General features: G+C 42.2%; 1 protein-coding gene across 4 annotated transcripts in view; it reads left to right on the plus strand.

Moving 5' to 3' along the window:
- LOC134342973 (cingulin-like) overlaps positions 1-26,375 on the plus strand; it is a 133,102-nt gene that overhangs the window by 95,902 nt on the left and 10,825 nt on the right. For all 4 annotated transcript variants that reach the window (XM_063041723.1, XM_063041726.1, XM_063041724.1 and 1 more), the window contains 6 exons: positions 2,136-2,297; positions 9,731-9,820; positions 19,155-19,238; positions 20,972-21,090; positions 24,753-24,861; positions 25,447-25,610. In XM_063041723.1, the coding sequence (XP_062897793.1) occupies positions 2,136-2,297; positions 9,731-9,820; positions 19,155-19,238; positions 20,972-21,090; positions 24,753-24,861; positions 25,447-25,610 (728 nt within the window). The remainder of the gene's footprint in view (positions 1-2,135; positions 2,298-9,730; positions 9,821-19,154; positions 19,239-20,971; positions 21,091-24,752; positions 24,862-25,446; positions 25,611-26,375) is intronic.

Genomic DNA, 26,375 nt, shown 5'->3' on the forward strand with positions numbered 1-26,375 from the left:
TTCAGCTATTCTGATATGTGAAGCAGCCTAGCACAACATGAAAGGCTGAATCTAACAATGTCATGCTAACTTAGGAGCAAAAGTCAAATGTAGCTACCAGAAATCTGTTGTCAAAATAGCTGATGTTGGAAACATTCAACTGATTAGGCAGCACCTGTGGAAAGATAAACAGTTGAAGTTTCTGGTCTGTACACTACATCAGGGTACCAAAAATGACAGTATTCCAAGAGAATTTGGAAATCAAGGAATACATTTGTGGGGATTTTCAGCATATTCTAGGGAACTGATTTGGAATCACAGTAGCATAGTGGTTAGTGTAACTCTTAACGCCAGCAATCAGGGTTTAATTCCCACTCCTTGTACATTCTCCTCACGACCGCGTAGGTTTCCTCTGGGTGCTCTGGTTTTCTTCCACATTCCAAAGACTGTGGTTCATAGGTTAATTAGTCATATGGATGTAGTGTCTTATTGAGCTGAAAGGTCCTGTTGTGATGCTGTATCTCTAAATAAAAACCCAGGAAGGACTTTTGATGAAATTGGTAGCCTGAAATGATCCATTATATTTGAAGTAGTGATCAGTTTCTGCCACTAGATGGTAACAGAGTTAGCATATGGCATAACATTTATCTTGTATCTTGTTCACAGCACACATCCCAAGAGTTTCACGGTAAACAAATGGGTGGTGTGATAATGTAGAAAAACAAGACACTGAAATAAATACAGTAAAACCTGGAAAAATTCAACAACTTAGGCAATATCTGCAATGAGGGTAAAACAAAATTAACATTTTGAGAGAATAAAGATTGGGTTTATTTGTCATACGTACATCTAGACAAACAGTTGTTTGTTTCAATGACCAACATAATCCGAGGATGTGCTGGGGGCAGCCCTGCAAGTGTTGCTATGCTTCTGGCGCCAACATAGAATGCCCACAACTCACTAACCCTAATGTGTACATTTTTGCAATGTGGGAGGAAACCAGAGCACCTGGAGCAAACCCATGCACTCACTGGGAAAATGTACAAACTCCTTACAGGCAGTGGCGGGAATTGAACCTTGATCGGTGGCGCTGTAAAGCGTTACACCAACTGCTATGCGACCATGCCTTGCCTAGTTCATCTGTCAAAGATATCAAACATCTGTGATCTTCAGACTGGACTGACAGTCTGTTTCTATTCTCTATAAGCTCTATCCAAATCCCAGCTTTCACAAGGTCTGTTCAATCAACACTGGCCCGCACCCAGTCATGACTTTAGAATATTCCCATCCCGTCTTCAGGTCCCTCCGTGCCCTAATCTCTTATTTAATCAAAGGGCTGACAGAAATGTCAAACTTTTGCTCCTCTTGATCATTCCACTGTTGTCAGCCAAGCCTTCAACTACTGAGATTGTAAACTTTGGAATCCCCTCTCAGAACTTCTTTGCCCCCGTTTTTCTCCACTAAGGTGCTCCTTAAAACTTGCCTCTTTAGCATTACATAGTCATTTACATTGTCGAAACATTAACTGTTTATTCCCCTCCATGGGTGCTGCCTGCCTTCCTGAGTTTCCCCATTATTTCGTATGGTACTACCTTTTTAACCAGTTTTTTTTTGGTCACTTAGAACTTTTAAGTTCTCATAAAGGAAAATAAAAAAATACAATAGAATTTCTGAAAAACTATGCATAAAGCCTGACAGGCAGCTAATGTTCCAAAGAAGACAAGTTGTGCAAGTAACAAAAAAATAGAACATACAAGTTGTAGGGTCCTTGAAAGTGAGTACAGGTTGTGTAATCAGTTCAAAGTTGTGGCAAATGAAGTTATTCATGATGGCTCAGAAGCCTAGGGTAGGGTAATAACTGTTCTTAACTTGGTGGTGTGGGACCTAAAGCTCCTGAACCTCCTGCCCGATGGTAGTAGTGAGAAGAGAGCATGGCCTGGATGGTGAGGTTCTTTGAAACTGAATGCTGCTTTCTTGTGGCAGCACTCCATATAAATGTGCTCACTTGTTGGGGAAAGATTTACCTGTGATGGACTGGGCTATCTCCTTGTAAATCTTATTTCCAGTTTCCTTTTGTGAGGTAAAGCTTTGATGCAGTTTCAGTTTTTGCTGTTAATTACATTGCACAATGAAAGGTGCTGTATTTATCCCTCCAGATTGGCCATTTGAAACAGGAGTTGCAAGAGAGCAACGCTGAAAAGGAGAGTGCGCTGCTGGATAAAGATGTGCTGGGACAGAAGGTGCAGCACTTGGAACAGGAAATGGATACCAAGCGAAAGACCCAGGATGACAAGTCCAGGCTGGCAAAAGTACTGGAGGTCAGTTGCTTGTGTATTTATACAAGGAGGCCATTTGATCCACCCCTGCTCCCTATTATTTTCCAGTAATCCAATAGCCTTTTCTGTCCACACACCTACCAAGTGCCCCTTTAATTCCTTCGCAATTTCAGGGAGGGTTTCTAGCAGCCATTAACTGGTGCATCACTATCTGGTACAGAGTGGACAATGCACAGGATCAGAAAAATCTGCAAAGGGTTGTATACGCTGCCAGTTCCATCATGGGCACCAGCCTCCCTAGCCTTGAGGACACCATCGAAAGGTGTTGCCTCAAAAAGGCAGTATCCATCATTAAGGACTTCCATCACCCAGGACATGCCCTCTTCTCATTGCTACCATCAAGGAGACGTACAGGAGCCTGAAGACACTGTGTTTTAGCTTATTTCCATCCACCATCAGATTGCTGAACAGTCCATGAATACTACCTCACTATTTTAGTTTTGTTTTTGCACTAATCTCTTATTGTAAAAATTTACGTATTGGAGTGTACTGCTGCCACAAAACATCAAATTTCACAGCATATGTCAGTGATAATAAACCTGATTCTGATTCTACCAGCCTGCAAGTCTTTGGTATGTGGAAAGAAACAGGAGCTCCAGGAAAAGAGACACTGTCACAAGCAGAAGGTGCAAAGTCTATATACAGACAACACCCAGAATCAGAATTGAGCCTGGGTTCCTGCAGCCGATAAAGAGCAGCACTGACCTGACACCTTTGACATTGTTCAAACAGAATATTGCAACCACTCACCTGGGTTTCAGATCCATAACATCTGTCATCGGCAAATCCAATGAATGTTGTCCGGAGCAATGCACAGTCTGCTGGAGGAGCTTCGTGTGCCAAGCAGCGTCTGTAGGGAGGGAGGAATTGTTGAAGTTTCTGATGGAGACCTTGTGTTGAAGCTGAAAATTGAGGAAGAGTGGTAAGATAGGAGCCCCGGGTGATTAGTGGACTGAGGATGGATGAAAGATGATGCGGTAGTTGAGCTAAGTGGGTGAGTGGGAAGGGAAAAAGAGTGAAGTTGGGAAACGGGCTGCTGGATGATCTCAGCAGGTGGACAGAGAGGTGAAGGATGTTGAAGATGGAGACGGCTGCTGAATATTTTACTGGTCCCAGACAAGATTGGCAGCTATCATCTGATCTTTCTAGGAAAGCATGTTAAATCTTTGTAGTCTTTGAGATGTTTGCAGGGAGCTGTGTTAGACCATAGACATATGAGCAGAATTAGGCTAATTTATCCATCAGGTCTGCTCCGGTCTTCCATGGTGGCTGATTATTCTCCCTCTGAATCACATCCTCTGCCATCTCCCTGTAACCTTTGACACTCACTAATCAAGTACCTATCAACCTCTGCTTTAAATATACCCCTTCTAGAACTAGGAGATCATTGTCAAAATATTTGCTACTGGTTTATTATTGTCACATGTACCAAGATACAGTGAAAAGCTTATCTTGCATTCTGTTCATTCAGATCAAATCATTACAGTCCATTGAGCTACAATAAATCAAATCAAGTTTAACTATCGTTCTAACCATACCTAGATGCAGCTGAATGAGACAGTGTTCCTCTGGGGCCAATGTGCAAAACATTCAAAACGGCAAGAAACATAATTCAAAATAGAGAACAAAGGAAGCATATTCACTCAAAAAAAAACACAGTCCAAGACCCTGAGCGACAGTGACCAACAATCGATGGTCCAGTCTCCTGGCAGCATGTAGACGCACGCAATTCAGCCTGTCATTCCACCAAGGTAAAACAATAATGCAGAATAAAGTATAAAAGCAACTGAAAAGGTGCAATACAGGGAGATGAGGAGAAATTTTGTTTACTGAATCAAATGAGAATTTATACATGCAGAACATCAAACTGTCAGGGCACCTTCAGAGGTGATGGCAACTTACAGCCCTCACAAGGAAGAATTTATCCAAGTTGAGTGGAACAGTATTGCTGTACAATATTATGTCGTAATATCAATACCTTATTCCCTCCACCACCTACAATTCAGAAGGACAAGTGGGAAAAGGGAACAGCTTCACTTGCAGAATCCCTCCCAATGCACTTACACTCCCGACTTGGAAGTGAATTACCACTTGCTCTAAATCCTGGAATCCCCTTCCAACAGCATTGTGTGAGTACGTTCGCCAGAAGGACTTCAGTAGTTTAAGCTGACAGTTTATCACCATCTCCTCATAGTCAATAAGGGGGAAGTAATAAACACTGGTTTGGTAGACTTGATGGTTGCAGAGTGTTGGAAAATTGCAAAAGTCACTCCACCCTTTAAGAAGGGAGGAAGGCAGAAGAAAGAAAATTATAAGCCAATTAGCCTGACCAGTGGTTCGGAAGGTGTTGGAGTCCATTATTAAAGATGAAGTTTTGGGGTACGTGGAAGCACATGATAAAATAAGGCAAAGCCAACATGGTTTCCTTAAGGGGAAATTTTGCCTGACAAATCTGTTGGAATTCTTTGAGGAAATAGCAGGTAGGATAGACAAAGGAGAATCAGTGGAGGTTGTGTACTTGGATTTTCAGATAGCCTTTGAAGATGCTGCACATGAGACTGCTTAACCAGATAAGAGTCCATGCTATTACAGGACAAGTACTAGCATGGATAGAAGATTGGCTGACTGGCAGGAGGTAAAGAGTGAGAATAAAGGAAGCCTTCTCTGGTTGGCTGCCAGTGACTAATTCGCAGATGTCGGTGTTTCTAAACGGAGAAGATTCAAAAATCGGAGGTGCAGAGTGACTTGCGGGTCCTTGAGCAGGATTTCCTAAAGGTTAACCTGCAGGTTGAGATGTTGGTAAGGAAGGCAAATGCAATGTTAGCATTCATTTCGAGGGGACAAGGATATAGGACAAGAATGTAATGGTGAGGCTTTAATAAGGTGTTGGTCAGGCTGTACTTGGAGTATTGTGGACAGTTTTGTGCCCCTTAATCTAAGAAAAAAATGTGTTGGTAATGGAGAGGGTGCAGAGGAGGTTCACAATGATTCCAGAAATGAAAGGGTTAACCTGTGAGCATTTGATGGCACTAGGCCTGTACTTAATGGAGTTTAGAAGAATGAGGGAGGGAGTGGAACCTCTGAAACTTACTGAATATTGAAAGGCTTAGACAGTGAACATGGGAGTCTAAGACCAGAAGGTACAGATGTGAGGAGAAATTTATTGAGCCGGGGGAATTAATCTGTGGAATTCATTGCCACAGATGGCTGTGGAGGCTAAGTACATTTAAAGCAGAGGTTGGTAAGTTCTTGATTAGTCAGGAAGTTAAAGGTTACGAGGAGAAGGCAGGAGAATGGGGTTGAGGGGGATCCTAATTCAACCATGATGGAGCAGGCTTGATGGGTCGAGTGGCTTAATTCTGCTCCGATGTCTTGTGATACCCAGATTACAAACATTAACTAATGAAAAACCCAATTAGCAGGATGTCTGGTCATTACTACATTGTTGTCTGTTGAAGCTTGCTGTGTCTCCTTGCCTATATCATCACAGCAGAGATTACATTTCAAAGCATTTCCTTGTCTGCAATGTACTTAGGGGTAATACATTATTATTATGAAGGACTATAAGCAATAACCAACTCTTCTTGCCTTTCCACCACTGAGAACATCTTCCAAAGGTGCTGCCTCAAGAAGGACCCTTCTATTTCGGGATGTATTGGGCTGAATCCACTTCCCTTTGCAGGATTTTCTGCTTAAAGGCATTAGTATTCCCATAACAGGCCGTAATGCAGCCAGTCAGCACATTTTCCACCACATATCTATAGAAGTTTGCCAAGGATTTTGATGACATGTCAAACCTCTGCAGACTCCTGAAGAAGTAGAGGCACTGTCGTGCTTTCTTTGCAATTATATTTATATGGTGGGTCCAGAACAGGTTCTTTCAGATCATGACACCCAGGAATTTAAAGTTTCTGACCCTCTCTACCTCTGATCCTCCAATGATTACTGGCTCTTGGACCTCTGGTTTCCCTCTCCTGTAAGGTACTATCAGTTCCTTGGTTTTATTGACATTGAGTAAGAGGTTGTTGTTATTACACCACTCTGCCAAATTTTCATTCTTCCTCTTGTATGCTGATTCATCACCGCCTTTGATACAGCCCACAACAGTGGAGTCATCAGCAAATTTGTATATAGTGTTGGAGCTGTACTTAGCCACAACCATCACCTTATGTATTGACCCCCCCCCCCCGGCTTTATCACTTGCATATCGTGGCTACCATGTGTATTACCTGTATGATACATGGCTGCAATTTTGCCAAGTGTATTTCAGCATCATTTCCCAAACATCTGCCCCCAGCAACTTTGAAGATCAAGAAGATAAGCAACTATGGAAAATGCTGTTACCTGCAAGTTTCTCTCCAAGTCACACGTAGAACAGTTGAGCACAGGAACAGGCCTCTTGGCCTGTAATGTTGTGCCAATCCAATTAAATTACTAATCAAATGGGTAACCTAAGTAATCCCCATTGCCTGCACAATGACCATATCCTTCCATTTTCCAGACATTCATGTGCCTATCTAAATGTTTCTTAAAAGTTATGTGGACTTTGCAGTAAGGCAAGGGTTAAAGACAACATCCAGGTGAGGATGACTGTGGGGGTGTGTAATCAAACCCAGACAAGGGAGATATTTGAAGTAAGACAGCTGGAGCCAACCTTGCTTACTGCAGACAGATATGTGAGAATGACACTGTAATTAACCTAGATCAACATAGTTTCCCTGTACACAGTACAGGGTGGCTGCAAGTAAGGAACTCAAACATGTCCAATTTACCAAATAATCAGTATCAATAATTGATGAGCCAATTCTGTATTAAAATAGCAGTTTTCTGTCCTGGCTTCACAACAGTGTGGGTGATGAACCACACTGTTCTTCTGCACAACTGAAATAAAAATATGTTTGAATTGTAAGACTGTGTTTCATCTGGGCCCAGTTATTTTAGTTATTAGATTATGAGGACGCACAGCCCTCTTTTATTGTCATTTAGTAATGCATGCATTAAGAAATGATACAATGTTCCTCCAGTGTGATATCACAGAAACGCAAGACAGACCAAGACTGAAAAACTGACAAAAACCACATAATTATAACATGTAGTTATAACAGTGCAAGCAATACCGTATTTTGATAGAAGAACAGACCATGGGCACGGTAAAAAATGTCTCAAAGTCTCTTGAAAGTCCCAACATCTCACGCAGATGGTAGAAGGAAGAAAACTCTCCCTCCCATGAGCTTCCAGCGCCACAAACTTGCTGATGCAGCAACCTGGAAGCACCTGACCACAGTCCGACTCTCAGTCCATCCGAAAACTTCGAGCCTCCGACACCGAGCACCATCTCTGCCGAGCGCTTCAACCCCAGCTCCAGCCGCCAGCAACAGGCAGAGCCGAGGATTTGGGGCCTTCCCCTCTGGAGATTCTCGATCACACAGTAGCAGCGGCAGCGAACCAGGCATTTCAGAAGTTTCCCCAGATGTTCCTCCGTGCTTCTCACGTCCATCTCCATCAAATCAGGATTGTGCACGGCCCCTATTTAACAAATACGATATCATTTCACCGGAGAGGCCGCATGCACTGTGTCACGCTGCCATCTTCTCCTCAGTGACGACAGTCACACCAGCACAACTTGGTTTAAATCCCAGGACTTTAACTCAACAGCACTGTTGGAGCGAGCACCTTCACTACACACACTGCTGTGGTCTAGACTAAAATGAAGTGTGTTAAATTATAGTCCCTTGAGCCTGCTCCATCATTCTGATCTTGGGCTTAAAGTTACTTTACTATGGATCTCAAAAACCCTGATCTACTTTATGTTGAACATGTTCAATGGTTCAGCCGCCACAATTTTTAAAGGTGCAGGTAACAAAGATTTACAACCCTTTGAAAGAACTCATTTCTTGTCGTTATTTTGTATGCGTAACCATTCTTCATTCTGAAACTAAATTCCTGAATATTGATTCTCCCACAGGAAGTAACATCCCCTCACCATTTCCCCTGTCAAACACCCCTTAGATTACATGAGGTCCAGGGTGAGTTAGACCATTGGATACAAAATTGACTTGGTGGAAGTAGTCAGACAGTAATGGTGAAGGGTTACTCTTCAGTCTGGAGGCCTATTACCAGTGGTGTGCCACAGGAATCTATGCTGAGTCTCCTGTTGTTTATCATGCGCATTGACAATTTGGATGAGAATGTAGCTGGCATGACTAGTAGGTTTGCAGATGACACTAAAATTGTTGGTGTAGCAGACAGTGAGGAAGGTTGTGGCATACAAAACTGAATTTGCACAATACAAAAGGATTCATTTTGGGAAGTTAAACCAGGTAGGACATGCACAGCAAATGGCGGGACCCTAAAGGGTGTTGTAGAGCGGAGGGACCTAGGGTACTAGTAGATAGTTCTCTGAAAGCGTCAATGTAAATAGACAAAAGGGCATATAGCATGCTTATCTTCATTGGACAGCATCAAGTACAAGAGGTGGGATGTCATTTTGCAGCTATGCACGACATTGGTGAGACTGCATCTGGACTATTGTATTCTTTCCTGGTCACCATACTTTAGGTAGGATGTAATTAAACTAGGGAGTGTGCAGAAAAGGTTCATGAGGATCTTCCCTGCTCTGGAAGGTTTGAATTATAAGGAGACACAGTTAATGTGTGACTGTTTTTCCTGGAATTGAAGGTGACTAATATGTAGCCTTTTTAGACCTTAATGAGTCATAAGGAACATAAGTAATGGTAAATGGTGAAGGTCTTTTACCCAAGGAAGTGAAGTCTTGTACTAGAGGATGTAAGTTTGTGAGAGGGGAAAGATTTAAAGGGGATGTGAGGGCAACCTTTTTCCACAACGAGGCTGGAGGAAGCTGCCAGAGGATGTTTTAATGTTCAAAAGACCATTAGGACAGATACATGAACCCAACTGTTTTTTATGCCATGGACCCCTACCATTTACCAAAGGGTCTGTGGACCCCAGGCTGGGAACCTCTGGTTTACAGGCGTATGAGGCAAGTGCAAGAAAATGAGACTAGGTGAGGAAGACAGATTGATTGGCATGAATATTGAGCCGAAAGGCCTGTTTTGCATGCTGTTTTAAACATGAAATCAATAAAAATGCATTATATCAGGCATGTGAGTGCAGCTATTTTGACTTATTCCTGTATTCTGCTGCCCTACCTCCAAACAGAATAATTCTTGCTCACGTAGTTATGGGTGGAAGAGAGATTCCTGCATTTTTAAAAACCTTCGTGAAGATGAGTGGGTAGTGAGGGTTGGCAGAGAACATGCCAACCCCCTACCACCCACTAGACAGGCAAGTTGGTCTGCATATTGCACCAGTTTTGTGTCTCTTGATGACCATGCTCGAGGGTGAGTTCTGCAGGAAACTTGTTTGTAACTCTGCTTCTCTCCCTTTGCTTTCAGGATAAAGTCAAGCGCCTAGAGCTGGAACTGGAAGAAGAGAAGAACAGTGTTGACCTTTCAGCTGAGCGAATCAACAGGAGTAGAGAACAGGTAGAGGAGGAGATGTCAAATGTCTCTGACAGCCTCGTTGCACTGCATGAACAATAAAACTCTTACTTGATTGCACTTTGACCAGATCTAATCAGAAATTCGTATCACACTTGGACTCTATAAAGAAGTTCTTAGAAAAATGTCTTTATCTCATCTTGGAACTCTTTCCACTTAACCAAGGTTGATGTCGTAATTTACTCCGAATGGTTTTGCTTCTGGCCTCTCCCATCTCTTCACCTTCACTCTTGGCTCTTTTCAGAGGCATAATGTCTTGTGCTTCCAATTAATTGAAATTCAAAACACTACAAATGTTGGAAATCGTGGAAGAGAACACAGTTGAGATCGCAGGCAGCATCTGTGGTTCATGTTTAAGGTCAAAAACACTTCACTGGTCACCCTAAAATTACCTTATGACTTCCTCAATGTGAAATGATTGTACCGTTTCTCTGTTTGTTGCAACCTGACCTGCTTTTGTTGCACTTTTTGTGTACCTCCTTACAGCCACCAGCCCCTGCTTTACTAATCAGGTGTGGCTTTAATTTGAATTCTCATCCTGCCCGACTCTTTCTAGGGCACTGAGCTTACTTGCTTCAGACCCAGCTGAGTTCATCTGATTCCATAATCACACCTGGGACCTCCCCTGTCATTCATTTTCAATTGCTTGAAGAAAAATTGAACTTCGTACTGTGGTTAACAGGTTATTATTTCCTATGCTTGTAATTTTGCACTGGATTTGCCTCCCTCTGACTACCTCGCAAGATGTTCCCAATGTAATGTGCACTCAAGTTTAAAAACAAAGTGTACTAAACTTTGAAAGGTTTGGACGTACTGTCAAAATGTTTCTAGTGCTCGATAATGTGGCCAATACCAGCTGACATCCTATGACATCACAGGTATGTTGAATCCTGATCAAATCCCAGGGCTATAGCATGTCATAGATCCAGTCAGCACCAAAACAGGCCCTGTGGCACACCAAGTGTGTGTCAGTTGTCAGTACCAAAACGGGCTCTTCAGCACATTCTGTGTCGGCTGCCAGTGCCTAAACAGGCTTATCAGCACATCAAGTGTGTGTCAGCCGTCAGCACCAAAACAGATCCTTTGGCACACCAAATCTGTGTCAGCCATCATACCAAAATAGGCTCTTCAGCACACCAGCCGAACTTGGAAGTTGCTGTAGCCGCGAGGAAGTAGACATGCCACTGTGTCAGAGGAAAGAGTACATCGTAAGCTGATGGCAATGCTTGTTGGAATTGTACAAGAGGTATCAGTTTAGTGAAGATGACGTATTTTCTATGCCTCCTTCTACCTGCACCGTGCTGAAAAATCTGTTTTGTTTGTAGAGTGATACATCACCAAAGTGGGTCCTTCAGCCCATGCTGATTCGAACATTATCATACTCTACACCATTTTATCTCTTCTACACACACTCACACTCTCTCACTCTAATCACCCTAAAACTGTTCTCAAGTGAAGGAAATTCAGCATGTCTCTCATGGCTTGCCAATTTTCTTTTTAAAGATGCAGCATAGAATGTATCCTATCTGGACACATCACAGCTTGGTAAGGCAATTGCTATACCCAAGACTGCAAGTAACAGCCAAGAGTTGCGAACACAGTCCATTATACAAATCAGTCTTCCCTCTATTGCCTCTGACTACACTTCCCACCGCCTCAGGGTATCGTACGTTAAGGGAGGAATTCTTCGTCTCCCAGTCTTTCTCATCAAGTCCCTTGCAGCTTATTGTCTAACTGCACTGTGCTTTCTCTGTAACTGTAACACTATTCTGTAGTCTGTTTTCTTTGTATTACCTCAATGTGATTATGTATGTCATGATCTGTCTGGATGGCTTTCACTGTATCTTGGTACTTGTGAATGATAATAAATCAATTGTACACTTTACCATTATAGGTTCTGCTACTCACCTACACACACTGAGGTCAATTTACAGTGGCCAGTTAACCATCCTTGAGGAAACACCTGAAGGAAGCATACAGACTCCACACAGACAGTTCCCAAAGTCGTGATTGAACTGCAGCTGTGAGGGTCATTGTGTTGTCCACTCAGAAGCCAGTTTATTAGGTACAGGAGTGAAACTGGTGTGGTCTTCCCCTGTAGCCCATTCACTTCAAGGTTCGACACGTGCATTCAGAGATGCTCGTCTATACACCATGGTTGTAACACGTGGTTATTTGAGTTGCTGTGTATGTTTATATATGTGTGTGTGTGTCTCTATGCATTGAGATTCATCCATATAAACGGTGAAATAAGCCTACAGTAACTGTGGGTCTCAAGTTGAAAATGCTCCTTTTTTTTCCCCCTAGCATGTTAACCTCCACCTGTAGTCATAATGAAACCATTGAAAGTTTATTATGTGTACTGAACAAGCAAAGGCGAGCCAAAGTTCATTATGCATACTTGTGTGCTGTTACCTGGAATAGGAATGTTGGCTTCTGAGGAAAAGCTTGTCAGGCTTGTATCTGCTGCACTTACAGTGGGGGGGAGGGGGAGGGAATTTATTGAAATGTCGAAGATCTTGCAGAGTATTGATAGGGTGGATATGGTGACTATTTCCTAGTGTGGGAACATCTAGAACAAGGGGATTACCCACTTAAGACCAAGGTGAGTCTATTTTCATTTTCTGAAGGCCATCAACCTTCAAAGCTCTATTCTAAAAGGATGGTGGAAGCTGTGTTTGAATAGTTTGAGGCAGGAGGAGATAATTTCTTAATAAACAATAGGATGAAAGATTGCCTGGGCAGGGCAGGCATGTAGAGTTGAAACTGCAATTGGATCATTTGTGATTTCATTGAATTTCAGCACAAATTAGAGAGACCCAGAGATCTGCTCCTAATTTGCAAACTTGTCTGTTTACAGGGGAACATGAAGTATTGAGTCATAGAGAACTACAGCACCACAACAGATCCTTCAGCCCTTCCAATCCATGGCAACCTGTTATTCTGTCCAATCACATCTACCTGCACCTAGGCCATAGCCCTCCTTTCCCCCCTCACCCATGTATCTATCCAAACTTCTCTTAAATGTTATAATTGAACCCACATCTGTCTTCAACACTTGTACCTCCCCCTTAAATATTTCACTTCCAAGTTTTTTTTTTAAACAGAGTGGTGAGTGTGTGGAACACCCTACCATGGGTGCTAGTGGAGACAGATACATTAGGAGCATTTAAGAAACACTTGGATGATCAAAAATTGAGGGCTGTGTAGGAAGGAAGGGTTAGATTTATTTAGAGAGCAGGTTAAAAGATTGGCACAACATTGTAGGCCAAATTGCCTGAACTGTATTGTTATGTTTTATGACATCTAGTCTCACCTATGCTGAGAGAGGAAAGCCTGTTTGCATTCACCCTATCTATACCCCTCATAGTTTTGTATACCTCTACAAGATCTCCTCTCATTCTCCTGCGCTCCAGGGAATAAAGTCGTAACCAATTCAACCTTTCCCTTTCACTGGAGTCCTCAAATCCTGGCAACATTCTTGTGAATATTAAAGCATCAAGTCCCCCCATGTGTTTAATCCACTATTTAATAGGTGACAACACCTCTGCCACAATTATTCTCAACACTGGTGCCCCACAAGGTTGTGTCCTTGGGGCCCTCCTGACACACTCATCACTGTGTGACCAGATTCATTTCTAACTCCATCTACAAGATTTTCAGATGATACCACTTTAGTAGGCTGTATCTCAAATAACAATGAGTCGGAGTACAGGAAAGAGGTAGAGAGCCTAGTGACATGGTGTCATGACAACAATCTCTTCCTCGAAGTTAACAAAACAAAAAAAGCTGGTCATTGACTTCAGGAAGGGGACAAAGTACATGCTTCTGTTTACAACAATGCTGAACTTGAGAGCTTCAAGTTCCTAGGAATAAGCCTCACCAATAACCTGTCGTACAGCAACAGGTCTAGCAACCACCTAGACACCCTGGCAAGGGAACTCACCAGCACCTCTGCTTCCTCAGGAAGATAAAGAAATTTAACATGCCTCTTTTGCCCCTCACAAATTTTTATTGATGCACCATAGAAGGTACCCTATCCAGATTCATCATAGTGTGGTATGGTATGGTAACTGCTGCGCCTAAGACAGCAGGAAATTAAAGAGTTGTGGACACATCTCAGCACACCATGGAAGTCAGCCTTCCCTCCATGGACTCCATCTACACGTCTCACTGCCTCAGTCAAGCGGCCAGCATAATCAGAGACCCCTTGCAATCTGGGCATTCTGTCGCATCCCCACCCCCTTCCATTTGGGCAGGAGATACAAAAGCCTGAGTGTGCATGCCACCAAGCATAACAACAGCTTCTAGCTCACTGTTATAAGAGTCTTATAGTCTCTTAGTGATTCTTGACCTCACAATCTACCTTGTTATAACCATCCTTGTTATTGTCTACCTGCACTGCATTGTCTCTGGAACTGGAACACTTCATTCAGTATTTGCACTTGAACTGCCTCAATGACTGTAAGGCATGGGAGTCTGCTCCACCACTCCATCATGGCTGATTTATTTTTCCCTCTCAGCCCCATTCTCCCCATGACCTAATCAAGAACCTATCAAACTCCTCTTTAAATATACCCAATAAACACAGCCATCTGTGGCAGTGAAGTCAACAGATTCACCACCCTTTGGCTAAAGAAATTCCTCCATATCTTACTTCTAAAGGGACATCTGAGGCTATATCCTCTGGTCCTAGACTTTCATACGACTGGAACCATCCTCTCCACAGCCACTCTATCTTGGCCTTTCAAAATTCAATAGGTTTCAATGAGATTTCCCCCACTCCACCCTCATCCCTGTTCCTTTAAACTCCAGCAAATACAGGCCCAGAGCCATTGAACACTACTCATGCTTTCATAAACTTCCTCTGGACTCTCTGCAAAGCTGACACATCTATCCTTAAATATGGGGCCCAAAACTGCTAACAATGTGGCCTTATAAAGCCTCAGCATTGTACTCTTGCTTTTATATTCAGGTTTTCTCAAAACGAATGCTTTCTTGATACTGGCACAACCTACAAGTTAACCTTTAGGGAATCCTGCACAAGGAATCCCAAGTCCCTCTGCACCTTTGATTTCTTTCCACATTTAGAATGTAGTCTGCATTTTTACTCCTCCTCATAAAGTGCATGACCATACATTATAGTAATGAATAGATCTGTATGAACAATATGAAAGACTGGTTTTTCACTATGCTGATACAAATAACAATAACAAATCAATTTAGCAATTTACCAATAAGATCATGGCTGATGGTTCAGTCTGATACTACTCTGCTGCATCGATTCCGTATCCTTTGAGATCTAAAAGTCAAATGCCCACCATTGTAATAGGGAAGTACCTGGCATGTACAGCTAAAAGCTACTTCAAAGTGATGATGTTCAAAATCACAAAATATGGAATTAAGCTACAGAGAGCTAAGCAGATCACTATTGCATAGAAACAGTTCTGCTGGACTTAGTAACTAAGCTACACATGAAGGCCAGGAGCTGGACTTGGTTGTCAGAGGCTATTTGAGGCACACGCCATTGGGAGCATTTAATAGGTAGTGGGAGCTCATCCCTACTGTGCCCCCCCCCCCAACTACAACAACAAACTACTACTCATGGAGAAGAGGCAAAGGCAGGTTACTGGTGCCTTGAAACCAGTCACTGCAAGTCATCTAAGAAAATAAAAACTCTGATCTCAAACCTCCGCTGTCTTGTGTCAATACCCACTCATGGGGAGGACCTCAGGAGTAAACGCTGAGGGAAGGATTCAGAGCTGGACTCCCCAAGGCAGTCCTACCATGGTTGAGTTTAATGCTGACTGGCATTTCCTGTGCCTCTGCTGCTGCCAAACTGTATTTGTTTCTACCGTTCCTTCGGGTTCATTAGATTGCGGAGAGGGGGAGCTTGCTACATTGGCAACTGCCCTAGCTTGCGTATCTTGACAGCTAGGACACAACATCCATGGTTGACCCTGACCAACAGAAGCTTCAATTTTATAGAAATATCCAGTTCTTTTGCTGCTTAGCATTTTAACTGTTTGCTTCAACCACTCCCTGTAATTCTATATTCCCAGTGTTTTAAAAAAAAAAATCCGTTCAGTTCAAGATGATCTTCATAGGTATACAAATGTCATGGGATAAATGCTGCATCACAAACATAACAAACAATTTAACATAATAGCTCTCTTACTGGTTCTCTTGTATCGATAGTGTCTGGTTATGCTCGTTCCCTCAAGTGGAAACATTATCTATTTCATTGAAATCTTTCCTAATTCTTACAAACCTCTCTTGGGTCCCAAGGGGAAAGAAGTCCCACCACGTTCATCCTTTCTTAAAGAAAACTGTTTCCATTGGCAGAGGGCCATGGATTTAGAATCTGAATCTGGTTTAATATCACCGATATATGTCATGTAATTTGTTGTTTTGTAGTGTAATACATAATTTTAAAACTATAAATTAAATACACACAGACACACACACACATAACCCTCCATTGATCAGGGTTGACCATGGGTGTTGCACCCTATGCAAGCCGGGGCAGTACGATTATAGAGAAAAAGCTGTTGCCCGTGCAGCAGGTTTTCCCTGTCCACACAGCTGATGAGTCCAAAGGATCAGCAGAGACCAATATATTTTGGCATCAGTGGCATCGCAGGAGTTGATAGTCAGCATTGAACTCAACGTAGGACAGCCTTGAGGACTCCAGCTCTAGATTTTTCCCTCAGTGTTTACTCCGAAGCCTTCCCCAAGAGTGGGTACAGCTGCAAGGCAGCGGATGTGTGAGATCAGAGTTTTCCCTCTGGATGAGCTGCCAACCGCAGCTGACAAGCCCCATCTGCCTGAAGCGACTGGTTTTATGGCGCCAGTAACCTGCTTCTGCCCCTTCTCCTATCAATAGAAACAGTTCAGCTGTGCTTAGTAGCTAAGCTACACGTGAAGGCCGGGAGCTGGACGTGTTTGTCAGAGGCTGTTTGAGAAGAACTTTGATAAGTACTTTAAAAATGATTATGTGGAAGAACCTGGAGAATTTCTCTAATCGCATCTTTCTGTGAGGGTGGCACCGATATCACAGGGCGATTGGGCTTCTTAAACTGAAGTACTGGATGGTTCTGAGCTTAACGTTCCTTAAGTTTGTTATAGCCAGGGATGGTAATGGGGCAGGCTCCCACTACCTATTAAATGCTCCCAATAGCGTGCAACTCAACTAGCATCTAACAACCAAGTCCAGCTCCTGGCCTTCATGTGTGACTTAGCTACCAAGTCCAGCAGAACCGTTTCTGCTGATGGGAGAAGGGGCATAGGCAGATTACTGGTGCCTTAAAACCAGTCGCTTCGGGCCGATGGGGCTCAAGAGCCATGGTTGGCAGTTGATCTAGGAGAAGGAAAACTCTGATCTCAAACCTCAGCTGCCTTGTGGCTATACCCACTCTGGGGAAGGCTTTGGGAGTAAACCCCAAGGGAAAAATTCAGAGTTGGAGTCCCTAAGGCAGTCCTACATTGAGTTCAATGCTGACTGGCAACTCCTGTGGCTCTGCTGGTACCAACGGTATCAGCTTCTGCCATTTCTTTGCATTCATCAGTTGCATTGGGAGGAGGAGCTTGCTACACAGGCAGCAGCTTGCTCTCCGTATCTTACCACCCAGGCCTGCATATCTAGACAGCTAGGATGCAATATCTATGGTCAGCTCTGACCAACGGAGGCTTCGGAATCAGAATCAATCCTGTGCTTAGTAAGGCACTCTTCGGTGTTAAAATGGACTCAGTGTACTAAGCCTTAAAATGAGGGCAGCTCAGTTTGTCTACAGATTTATATTGATTGTGCCCTGGTAATTTGATGTCCTAATGGAAATATTTGCAGAATGTGTGTGTGTGTATAACTTTTTTTTAGATTATGAAGACACGCAGTCCTCTTTTATTGTCATTTAGTAATGCATGCATTAAGAAATGATACAATATTTCCTCCGGTGTGATATCACAAAACACAGGACAGACCAAGACTGAAAAAACTAACAAAACCACATAATTATAACATATAGTTACAACAGTGCAACAATACCATAACTTGATGAAGAAGTCCATGAGCACAGTAAAGTTCAAAGTCTCTGAAATGTCCCACATCTCACGCAGACGGGAGAAGGAAGAAAATCTCTCTCTGCCATGCCGACCACAATCCGTCTCTGAGTCATCCGAAAACTTCGAACTCTGATCAGCTCTCCGACACTGAGCACTGAGCGCCATCTCGATCCGAACGATTCGACCTCCATCTCGGTCGCCAACAGCAGGCAAAGCTGGGGATTTTGAGGCCTTCCCTCCGAAAGGTTCCCCACCATGCAGTAACGACAGTAGCGAATGAGCGTTTCAGAAATTTTTCCAGATGTTCCTCTGTGCTTTCACATCCATCTCCATCAAATCAGAATTGTCCACGGCCCCTATTTAACGGATACGATATCATTTTCCACCGGAGGGCTGTGCACGCGCGGCGCGTTGTTTCTCTCTCCTCCCACCGATGACTTCAAGTCTGATGAATGATATAGTGCTTTTTGAAAAGACCTCAACTGAGTGCTATCCTCTTTTGTATATCATGTTGACTCAGCGTATAAGCAAGCAAAGACTTGATGCGTGTCAGAGATGGATTTGTTTGCGGTTCATAGTGGCCTACGTTATTATGCCATATGTTTTCCACCATCGTGTGAAGAAGGGATGTTTTATGCACTCTGGCTCATCTCACCTTCTCTCAGCTGGAGTACCACATTCCAATTACTGCAGTAATTTAGAGAAATTTAACAGACAGTTTACTAGGCGATGAGATCACACCTGATGTCATCCTTGTCAAACGCCTCGCAGCTGTGCACTATGGCAAGGAATTGATGGTTAATCCCTTCCTGTCACTCTCTCCTTTGCATACCAACACCGAAGTAGAAGGATCTACAGCTATGTTTATTTTATTTGGAGACGCTGCACGGTAACGGGCCCAATGAGCCCGTGCTGCCCAGTTACACCCATGTGACCAATTAACCTGCTAACCCGTTCATATTTGGAATGTAAGAGAAAACGGGAGCACCCGGAGGAAACCCACGTGGTCACAGGAAGAATGTACAAACTCCTTACAGACAGCAGTGGAATTGAACTCTGGTCACTGGCACTGTGATGGCATTATGCTAACATTATGCTACTGTGCTGCCTTCTTCAAGGAAACTTTGAGTTTGTCCTTGAATCCTTTTCTCTGTCTCTTGTACTCCTTTCTTCTGATGGAACTTATAGAACAAAGTGTCTCGGAACAGGGATCTAGTTATAGAGGTGTGGCTCACTTCTTTCATTTCTTCTTTAACAGATTGAGCAATTGAGGGGTGAGCTAATGCAAGAAAGAGCTGCAAGGCAGGATCTGGAATGTGACAAAATTTCTTTGGAGAGACAGGTATGTGGGAACAATTAAACTTAACAGCTTTGGTTTGCACAACGTTTTTAATGTTGTAAAGCTTTGCCAAACAGCTCCACCCCTAGGTTTGCTCAGAGGTGTTAAAGTGTATCATAAATAAATTGCAGAGACAATCGTAGCTTCAAATTCAAGTTTAATTGTTACTCAGCCATACACATGAATACAGCCAAATGAAACAGCATTCTCCCAGGGTCAAAGTGCAAAGTACAGTACCAACAGTCACACAGAGCAGAAGGCACATGTAGCACATATAATTATGATAGCAAAAAATCATACAGTTACAAAACCAATTTTTAAAAAGTTATAATATAGCCCTAGTCCTTGAGTGTCATGGCCTGTGGAATAATAGTGCATGGATGTTGTCCTGGAGCCACGTTTCTGCAAGCACAAGCTCGCAGCACTTCCTCATCTTGCACAAGTGCAGCAGCAGAGAAACGTAATCCAGCTTGTTCTACACTGAGTGAACACTGGAGGGCAGCACTAGTGGAAGTGGCTAACCCCCAATCCAGCAGCACACAGGTAAGACTTAGCCTGCAACTTGGGGTTTGGGTGAAGCAGTAGGGTTTTCATGGTCAGCAATTTTATGAAGGATCCCACGCACCCTGCTTATGGACTGTTTGTCCCACTCCCATCAGGGAAGACACCACACAGCCTCTACATCAGGACCACTAGTCTCAGAAACAGTTACTTTCCGCAAGCCATTAGGCTATTCAACATGTCCACCCATTACCCCTCACCACTACTACATACACATCACCTAGCCTCACTTTATGCACATACAGTCAGTACGTATATAACAGTTACTTTGTTTTATAGGATTGCTTTTATCCTTTTTGCTTATTGTGTTTTTTATTGTGCATCAGATCCAAAGTAATGATCATTTTGTTATCAGAATTGGGTTTAATATCACGGACATATATTGTGAAATTCGTTGTCCTTTACACTCATGTACTGAAGAATGACAATAAATGGTACAAGATGCTAATATTGGATGAACACAGATCTATAAGGCAATCACAGAAAAGAAATTCAGGACCCACATAGCATCACACCTCAGAATCAGCTTTATTATTATTACTGATATACGTCATGAAGTTTTGCAGTGGCAATACAGTGCAATGTGTTTAAAAATTACTATAAGTTACAATAAGAAATATAAAAAATAAATAAGTCATGCAAAACAGTGAGGTACCACTCAGAAATCTGATGGCACCTTTTATAACAGCATTGCTTTACAAGGGAAATACAAGTAATGCACTTGAGAGATGAGTATTAGGGTACAAGTAGGCGTTCTGATAGGGTCTCAGCTCAAAATGTTGGCTCTTTATTCCTCTGCCTGACCTGCTGAGTTCCTCCAACATTTTTACTGTTGCTTTGGATCTCCAACATCTACAGAATCTCTTGTGTTTGAGTGTTAGGGCTTTGGGGAAAGGTGTGTTCCAGACATAGTGGTAATGATATGTGTCTCATTTGAGGTTATCCTGTCCCATTTATTAGATCTATAATTGTTGTATGATCTAAGAATGAGATGGTTAACCCATAATGTCTCCTCATCTCCAGTGTTCACATGAGCTGGACCACATTTGTGTATACCCTGGTGTACATGATAGTGGTTCAATGGTGAGGCCCAGTGGAGATGCAACAACCATCTGACAGCGCTTAGTCTTGACTCTGATGTCATACATCTATTGAATTTCTCCTTTGTCTTGCAGAACAAAGATCTGAAGACCAGACTGGCAAACAGTGAAGGCAATCTGAAACCGAATGCTAATTTACCGCAGCTTGAATCTCGAATTAGAGAGCTGGAGGATCAGTTGCAGTTGGAGGAAAGGTACTTGCTTTGAAAAGAAATGTTCAATTCCAGGTTCACCGTGAGTGCTGAGGCAGGAAAAGATTCATTCCATTAACCAGAATCCCTATTGAGGAGATTTTAATATCAGTGAAAGGAATTAGTTACCATATGTGATGACCTTGAACTCTGGCCTTCTGCAACCACTTCCAGAGTAAACCTCTGTGATCTGCAGTCACATCTACCCCAGACCAATTAAAGACATCATATTTCACTCTTAAAGAACCTTGCTGAGCCAGTTGAGTTTTACTGAGAATATTAATCATCTGCTGGAAGAACTTCACAGGCCAAAAGCATGTGCTGCTCAACCTGCTGAGTTCCCCCATCAGATGGATTGTTGCTCCAGATTCAGTTCCAGTTGGTAAATTGCTTCTTTTTCCCAATTTGTTTGATTACTTAAATTCAAATTCCTTAGCATTTCTTCAGGTCTGTGGATTTCCAGTGTAGGAACATGTTCCACCTAAGAAATTGTTGTTCCCAGCTAATCCCAAGAGCAGAAATGGGTGGCTATGTGTCAAAAATGAGCTTTGAACTTTGAAAACCTCTGGGATAAAAAGCAATTGTTGCAATTCACCAATGCCCGACAGAAAGCATACAAAAAATGGTGGATACAGCCCAGTCCATCATAAGCAAAGGCCTCCCCATCATTGAGCACATCTACAAGGAGTGCTGCCACAAGAAGTCATTATCCAACATCAAGGAATTCCATCATCTAGGCCATGCTGTCTTCTCACTGCTGCCATCAAGAAGGAGGTATAGGAGCCTTTGGTCCCAAACCACCTGGTTCACGATCAGTTATTAACCCTCAACCATCAGGGTCTTGAAGCAATGTGAATAACTTCACTAGCTACAGCTCTGAACTGATTCCACAATCTATGGACTCACTTTCAAGGACACTTGATGCTCTCAATGTTATTTCTTTATTTATTATTTGCTTTTTTTGGTTTTTTCACAGTTTGTCATCTTTTGCATACTGGTTTTGTCAGTCTTTGTGAAGTTTTGCATTAATTCTATTGCATTTCTTGTTCTACTGTGAATACCAGCAAGAAAAAATAAATCTCAGTGTAGTATATGGTGACATACAAGTACTCTGATAACACATTTACTTTGGAATAGTTGAAAACCAAGGAATGGGCAAAAGTATCAAACCTGGCTTGAAGAATAGCTTTCAATTCAGTGAGTTATGATCTGTAACTGGCTTGTAACGCTCAGAAAATAATTGGATCACTGTTTGAAGGAAAAGAATTTGCACGACGACCAAGAATGGGACCAATTGGATTGTTTTTGCAAAATACTCATCAGGGCTCATTGGGCCAAATGACCAAATCCTGTTATAACAATTCTTTCTGAAATAAAGCCAAGGAGTTGTAGGAAAACATCAAAGGAAATCTCTCAGCAAGTCCCATGAACCCATTGATAGAAATCCTGGTGAATTATAGAACTATTATGATGTCTTTATTATATTATGTATGGCTCCTATCTGGCTGAGCTACACAGTGTTTCTGTGCACATTCCCTCCTTCAAGTAGCCTGATAAAGCTGCAAATGAAGAGCAGCTATTTAGAGAAGTGAAATCCTCTGTCAGGCTAAGCCCCATACAGAGAGCGGGCAGGGGAATGGAATTGAGAGGGATAATAAATCAGCCATGATGGAATGGTGGAGAAGATTCAATGGGCCAAATTGCCTAATTCTGCTCCTATGTCTTGTGGATTGGGAGAAGAAAATTAGTGTTTGTAATCAGAATATAATTTGTTTAAAGGAGACACAATAATGTCACATAGTGCACAGCTTCACCGTGTCCCTTAATGAAACAGTCTGCGCACTATTTTTGGATCAATTATTTGATGCTATAATGTGAGCCCTAGCTCTCCACCAGTCCTAAATGAGAGATTTAGTGTGCACTGTATAGGAAGAGTTTGCACAAATATTGCAGATCCATTCCATTTGCTTCACATCAGCATCCTTGTTTGTGCTCTTAGCAAGCTTAGTGTTCAATATCAACCTCTCAGTACTAATCACCAAGCTGCTAAACCTCCCTCTGCAACTGGATCCTCATCTTCCTCATTGGGAAACCACACTCAGTGAGGAACTGTGTGGCTAAGCATAATTCAAGTGCCATCTATAAACATGCATACTGTTGTAAAGTCTCAGATGCCGACGAGGGAAGCATTCAGAAGTGAGATAGATTGGCTGGTTGAGTGCTGATGCAACAAGAACCTCACACTTGATATCAGAAAGACCAAGGAATAATTGTGGACTTCACGAAACACACATTAGTCCTCATTGAAGGGTCAGTGGTGGAACAGGTGAGCAGCTTTGTCCCTGGGTGCCAACTTATTGGTGGATCTCTCTGGCCAGTACATTGACACAATCATGAAGAAGGCACATCAGCAGCTCTGCTAGGAGTTCAAGGAGATTTGTTATTTCTCAAAAGACTCTTGCAAATTTTTATAGATCTGTTATTTGTTATCATGGAATGGCTTGTTAACTTTTTAGTCTGAACTAGTTTATAGTGTTTGCCATTTTCTTTGCTCTTCATTCTTAATACATTTAATATATTAATAAAATATAATGTAATACTTAATAAACAACTGTAACCAACAAGTTTTGTAATTTTGAATGCAAAATTATGAGCAATATAGATAGGGTAAATGCAAGTATGCCATACACAGTTTGTTGACTTCTGCACTCTGATTGAAATCTCTAGTTTGGGGTTGTTCCTTGTTTCTGTTGTAGTTACTATTCTATGGAGTTGTTGACTATTCCCACAAGAAAGTGAGTTTCGGTTGTATATGGTGAGATATATGTACAAAGTACTTTGATAATATTTACTTTGTACATCAAGGTAGTAAAAAGAAAACGATGCAGAATATAGTGTTACAGTCACAATGAAAGTGCTATTTCAATTTGAGATGGATTTGAAGATCAAAAGTTCATGCCTTAGCATATGAGAGTCTGTTAACAGTGGGATCGATGCTGTCCTTGAGTCTAATAGTTCATGCTTTCAGGCTTTTGTGTCTTCTCCCTGATGAGAGAGTGCAGAAGAGAATGTTCTAGGTGGGACAGGTCCTTAATTATGTTAACTCCTTTCCCAAAACAGCAGGAAATAGAGATGGAACTAGATTAATATTGGATAAATTACAAATATTAAAACTTCACAGTGTGAAATGCCTGCCATGTTTCTATGTAAAAGTATTAGCGTTCAACCATCAGGCTCCTGAACTAGCGAGGGTAACTTCACTCAGCACAACTCCGAACACAACTTATGGACTCAGTTTCAAGTTCATGTTCTCGGTATTATTTATTTATTATTATTTGTTTCTTTTTGTATTTGCTCATTGGTTGCATATCTGTCTTTGTGTGTAATTTTTCATTGATTCTATTGTACTGTTCTATTGTGATTGCCCAAAGGAAAATGAATCTCAGTGTAGTATGTGATTACATACATGTATTTTGATAATAAATTTACTTTGAACTTTGAATTTTAAAAGTACTTCAGGGCACTTGTGATAGGTTTGCTATTATAAAATAATCTAGCACAGAAATTTTTTTAATCTATTTTCAGTAAGAACCTGATAGTAAGATGACTTGCAAATGTTCCTTTTCCTCAATGGTCTCCCATCTGTCTCCATCTGGTGTTAACAGGGAGCGAAGCATTTTGCAAACGTCGAATCGTAAACTGGAGAGGAAGGTAAAGGAACTGACCATTCAGCTTGATGATGAGAGACAGCATGTCTCGGATGAGAAGGACCAGGTATGTTCTTTGGAAGGAGATGGAGTCGTTTCTAATAGAGTGAAAGATCACACAATCCTTGGAGTACTGAAGGAACCTGTTCTGCCACATAGTCTGTTCTGAATCCCTATAGAACAATCTTTTCACAATTCATAATTTATAAGGCGTAGAAGCCATCTGGCCCATTAACACAGGTCAGCTCTCACAGCATTCCCATGAGTTCCATTCCGCTACATTTCCCAGAGATCTGTTTATTTTATTTTATTTAGAGTTACAGCATGGAGTAGCCCCTTCCAGCCCTTCAAGCCGCACCACCCCAGCAACCCCCTAGATTCAAACTTAACCTAGTCAGGAGACAATTTGCAATGAGCAGTTAATCTACCAAACGGTACATCTTTGGACTGTGGGTGGAAACTGGAGCACCCAGAGGAAACCCACACATTCCATGGGGAGGATCTGTCTATTGTAGTTCACAGAATATAGTTTGAGTATACATGGCCAACAGGAGAAATATTTGGGCAGGCACAAATTGGAGGCTGGTAAAGTAGTTTTTAATTTTGCGGTAAGTTACTTATTGTCATTTACGACCCTTTTCCCCTCGTGCAGCTGACCTTGCGAGTGAAAGCCCTGAAGCGACAAGTGGACGAAGCTGAGGAGGAAATTGAGAGGTTGGAAGCTGCACGGAAGAAGAGTCTGCGGGAGCTGGAGGAAGTGCACGAGGCCAATGAGCAACTACAGAGTCGGATTAAGTCCTTGGAAAAAGACGTCTGGTAAGACAGCCTCGGGGCAAAACTTGAAATGCTTTTCATACTAATGCACACTGAGTACACAATAGAGAGTAATATAGCAGTCAGTTGTTTAAACAACATTGGATCAACAGGTTAAAGTGGCAGAGCTCAGATTAATTAAATTGTTGAGGAAGGGAAGAGGTGGCAGGTAAGGCATTCCACACTTTGCAATCCTGGGAGGTGAATAGACAGTGAATATCTCTTTCAACCCATATGCTTGATAGCTGCAGCTCTGGAGAGGAAAGTGCAACGATATACTGGTTTGCTGTGTTCAATAAAACAAGATGCCCTTTTGTGTGTGGAAAGGCAAGAAGTTGTTAAATTATTGAACAGTTTGGGAATGTAATGAGAGCTTTAAAATGTAATTACTTCCTTTCAGCTGATATGTGACTTAATGATTAGATAAAGTTGTGAGAAATTTCTGGCCTCATAATCTAAGAAAAGAAGTGAATTGGAGAGGATCCAAAGGAGGTTTACGAGAAATTATCCTGGAAATGAAAGGGTAACTGTACGAGGTGTGTTTGTCTCTGGGCCTGTACTTGCTGGAATTCAGAAGAAGGAGGGGGGTTCTCATTGAAATCTATTAATTATTGAAAGGTCTGGATAGAGTGGATGTATAGAGGATGTTTCTAGTAGTGGGAAATTTTAGGACCAGAGGGCACAGCCTCAAATCCCTTTAGAACAGAGATAAGGGGGAAGTTCTTTAGCCAGTGGGTGGTGAATCTGTGGAATTAATACCACTGGAGA

This window comes from Mobula hypostoma, chromosome 2, assembly GCF_963921235.1.
Source record: "Mobula hypostoma chromosome 2, sMobHyp1.1, whole genome shotgun sequence".
Classification (NCBI taxonomy): domain Eukaryota; kingdom Metazoa; phylum Chordata; class Chondrichthyes; order Myliobatiformes; family Myliobatidae; genus Mobula; species Mobula hypostoma.